Source organism: Columba livia, unplaced genomic scaffold (genome assembly GCF_036013475.1).
Source record: "Columba livia isolate bColLiv1 breed racing homer unplaced genomic scaffold, bColLiv1.pat.W.v2 Scaffold_166, whole genome shotgun sequence".
Taxonomy (NCBI): domain Eukaryota; kingdom Metazoa; phylum Chordata; class Aves; order Columbiformes; family Columbidae; genus Columba; species Columba livia.
This window is the reverse complement of record NW_027043062.1, coordinates 120978-125037: the sequence shown is the minus strand read 5'-3', so window position 1 is coordinate 125037 and position 4060 is coordinate 120978. Positions and strand designations below refer to the sequence as shown.

Sequence of the window (4060 nt, the reverse complement as noted above, 5' to 3'; positions counted from 1 at the left end):
CGAGATACCTCAGAACTTCTGAAAGGACAGACATCGTCCTTGTGTTCATCGAGGCCATGAGAGACTCCAGCACCTTTGACAAGAAGCGGGCAACAGACTTGCTGGACATGGTCATGGAATTCCCTGACTTCTGGCTGGCGGATGTAAGTGGCCAGTGGCTGGATTGCCCTGACAGGCTTCAGCCCTGTCAGGCCTTGTTCCTTCCTCCATCCCTACCTCCCAACCCCTGGTGTCTCAGGAGTCTGAAGCCACATGAAGGTGGCAGAGAGGAATGGGAAGGACAGCTGAGGAAGTGGCTGCACTCCAGTGACAGCACCATCCTCACCTGTATCTCCTCCAGCTGCCAAAGATCATGAGATGCATCCACAAAAACCTGGACGGCATCAACACAGCACCAGCTCGGCAGAGCGTGGCGTCCCTGCTTCTGCTCATGGCTGACAGGAGACCTGGGAAGGTGCTCACAACGCTGCTGAGGATCGCTCCACCAGGAGACAGGTACTGGCCCCAAAAGCCACGAGGGCTTGTTCACTGTGGGGAGTGGGGCACAGAGCCAAGGAATCCTGCAGGACACCCCCGAGGAGCAGGACCCTCCATCCCACCACATTTTCCAGCGCTGGGGGTCAGCCAGGCCTGCAGCAGCCACAGCTGAGCAAGCCAGCCCAGAGCCCACCACTGCGCTCCTGCCAGCCCCACGGGAGCAGCAGCTCAGCCTCTGCTGCTGCCCAGGGCATCCCAAGCGTCCTGCAGCGCGGAGCTGGACACGCTGCTGTGGCCCAGGCTGCCCTGCTGACAGAGCGCTCTCTCGCAGGACTGCCCTGGACATGTGGGACATGATGATCTCCACACCCCGGCCTCTGAAGAAGATCTTAAGAAACCTGCGCAAAAGACTCCTGGCCATAGACTCCATGTTTCCCGAAGGCGTCATCAGTGGGTCAGAAAGTCCTGACATGGTGAGCGGGGCGGTGTCAAGCGAGCCATGTTGGCAGGTGGGGCTGGGGCATTGGGTGAGGTGGTGGCTTGGCCTTGGCTGGGGGTCAGGCAGTGGGTGAAAGCTCCACACGCCCTCCCTGCCGTGCTGGGGCCTGATGGCTGCCTGGGGAGCTTTCCAGGCACGGAGTCTCTCCAAGACATCTGCCCATAGGGGCCTGTGGGAAAAGGGGACGGCTGAGCAGGACACAGGGAGTCATTGCTTTTCAACCCTCCCTGCCCTGGCCCTGCTCTCCTGTATCTCCGTGGCTGTGCCCATGGCCACCACCTGCCAGGAGGCTGCCACAGAGATTCCTGTGCCACCACCTGCCATGAAGCTGGACAGGAGGCTGGTACTCAGTGACTGGCTTTTTTGCCACGGTGGTCTTTGATCCTTTCACAAAAATGAAACTGTTGTTCATACAGGCAAGAAAAATACAGTCCCTCCTGCCACAAGTTGTGGGGTTGCTCGACTACAGCAACACAGAAGTGAAAAGGAGAGTCCTGACATTCTTCCGCAGCGTGATGGGACACCTGAAGAGGGAAGAGGCCAGACCCACTGTCGAGCAGCTGGAGGAAAAGCTCCTGCCCCTCTTTGATGATGTAAGGCTGATGACGGAGACTGAGCCCTGGGGGTGGGCAGCCTGCAGTGACAGCTGCCCTTCAGCCCAGCCCCGTGGACAGCACTGGGAGCAGGCTCTGCTCCCCTGGGCTCTCGTGGGATGGCTTCTGGGCTTCTGCACAACCTGACCCTGGAGCATCTCCCCTCACGTCAGCCCCGATACTGCCCCTGCTCACCACGGGCAGAGAGCTGCTGGGATTGAAGTCCGGCTTTCCTCCTTCCTCCCAGGAGTCCAGCCAGCTGCGAGAGCTCTCCATCTGCCTCTTCAGAGAGCGGGTGCAGTCAGTGATGGTGCACGACAAGAAGAGGATTAAGAGCTACATGCACCGTGCACTGCTCCCCCTCTTCTTTCGTTTGAGCGATCAGAACAACAACGTGGCCAAGGTACAGATTTCCACGCTGAGCACTGAGGCAGAGAGGGGTGTGCTGACAGCAGACAGGTGGCCTGGGCACCAGGGGACAGGGCTGCTGGCAACTGGCAGCCTCCTCCAGCCCATAGGAAGGGTCCTTACAGACCCAGCACGAGTAGCGGTAGAGAAGCTGCCATGGCCATTTCCACCACCTGCCATAGCTGGTCTCACAGGGCTCAGCAGCAGCCTGTGGCCACCGAGGCCTGAACAGGCACATCCCTACGGGCTCCTCAGCTGTCCCTGCAGGTGCTGGGTCTCGAGCTTTGAGCCTCAGTCCCTGTCCCCCAGGGCTGTGCCCAAGAGAGCCCCAGATGTTTGGGCCAGGGCATGTCGCTGCCCCCAAAGGGCAGGTGTTCCAGAAACAAAGCCAAGAATGGGGGGACGCCAGGTCTCCTTATGCAGACTGTGGGTGCCATGTCCCAGCTTCTGCTGTTCCGCAGGCCGCCAGGGAAGCCCTCCTTGGTGCAGCAGAGCTCCTGAAATGGAAGCAGCTCAGACACCTAGTGCGGACTCAGCAGACATGGAGGATTGGAGAGTGCTTGGTGAGAACAGCGAAGGCCCAGGCTGGACGGGGCTGCCCCACATGTCTGGGCTGTGGGCTCTGCAGATGTGCCTCGCCCGCCCTGCTGCAGCCCCGAGCTGCATCCTTGTTCCCTGTCCTCAAGAACAGAACCCCCAAGGGCTCTTCCCTCTGCCCCAGGCCTGGCGGGAAGGAGTACTCTCAGCACCCCTGGGACCACTCTGCTTGTGTCTGTCTCTCAGCCTCAGCCCAACAGGGCTACTGGCTGGGGCGCAGGAGTGGCCTGCGGGGAAAGGGAAACCTGGGTTACTGGGAGGAGGGACTGGTCCAGCCAGCTCGGGGTGGGCTGCAGACAGTGACATGCTCACACCCTTGTGCTCTCTCCAGCTGGAGCAGGACAGGAGCAGGGCTCAAGAGTTCTTGAGCCAGAGCCTGCCATACCTGAGGGATGCTCAGGCCAGCTTGCGAGAGGCGGCCGTGAGGTTCATCGGTGAGTCACAGCCCCAGGGTCCCTCTCTTGGCAGCCTGGCCCCAGTCCCCACTGCTGCCCTGGCACAAGGAGCAGCCCTGTGGCTTCAGAGCCCCAGCTGCCCAGTGCAGGGCATTGGCCTCCCCTCCCAGCCCTGCCCACACAGGTGGGCTTGGTGGCTGCCTTGCTCAGTCCCGCTATGTCAGCTCTGGGGTATCCCCTGGGGCCAGCTCTGATGAGGGGGAGGGAACAGGGGTCTGATGGAACTCTGTGCCCAGGGCTGGCTGCGCGGCCCCTGAGGGACCGAAGGGAGGAGGAGAAGCTGGCTGAGATCTGCAGCGGTGAGTAGGGAGCCTGGTCAGGAGGGGATGCCTGGGGGTCTCTGCAGATGCGGGAGATCATCTGGGCTCTGCTTCTTTCTGTTGCAGCCCTTCGGCCCTTGGAGACGGACAGTAAATCCTTCGTCCGCTCCCTCGCTGCTCAGACCATTGTCATCCTGAGCAGTCCAAGGGAGCAGCCACGATCACGATGGGCCCTGCAAGCCCTGTGCTGCTGGCGTCGCTGACCCAGGTGGAGGAGCAGCTCTGCTTGCGGAAAAATGGCTGGATTTTAATAAAGAGCCCTTCTTGAAGTTGGGTTGGATGTCTGGCTTTTCCAAGGACCCCAGAACCTCTCTGATTGCTGTGGCACTTTTGAGAGCACAGCCCGGCATCATGGGCAAGGGTGACGTAGCAGACAGGAGCACTTGCAATGAGGTTGTCCAGGGCAGCTGAGATGAATCTCACTGGGCCAGTGGGGTTTGTTCCTGGAGTCACACACAGAAATGTCAGGGTCTGTCAGGCATCCACATCTGAGCTGGCATCCTGGACTCCTTCTGCACCCAGGGATGTTCAGAGCCAGAGTCTGTCCCTTTTACACACAGAGGCAGGAGCCACAGTGTCTGTCTGGCCTTCTGTTGCCACTGACAAGGGTTGGGAGGCACCTCAGCCCTGTGGTGTGTCACCCTGCTCTGCACTCAGCTGAGATGTCCCACGCCATGAGGAATGGACATGGGGACATTGGTTAAAGGAACC

The 4060-nt window shown here is 60.3% G+C and overlaps 1 protein-coding gene across 1 annotated transcript; it reads left to right on the top strand.

Annotated features, from left to right (window-relative positions):
- The first annotated feature begins 346 nt into the window (after nt 1–346).
- LOC135577890 (uncharacterized) lies at nt 347–1897 on the top strand. Its single transcript, XM_065048003.1, has 3 exons — nt 347–495; nt 809–950; nt 1393–1897. Exons 1-3 carry the CDS (start codon nt 353–355, stop codon nt 1714–1716), a joined length of 609 nt encoding a protein of 202 aa, XP_064904075.1. The 5' UTR covers nt 347–352; the 3' UTR covers nt 1717–1897.
- The last annotated feature ends 2163 nt before the right edge of the window (nt 1898–4060 follow it).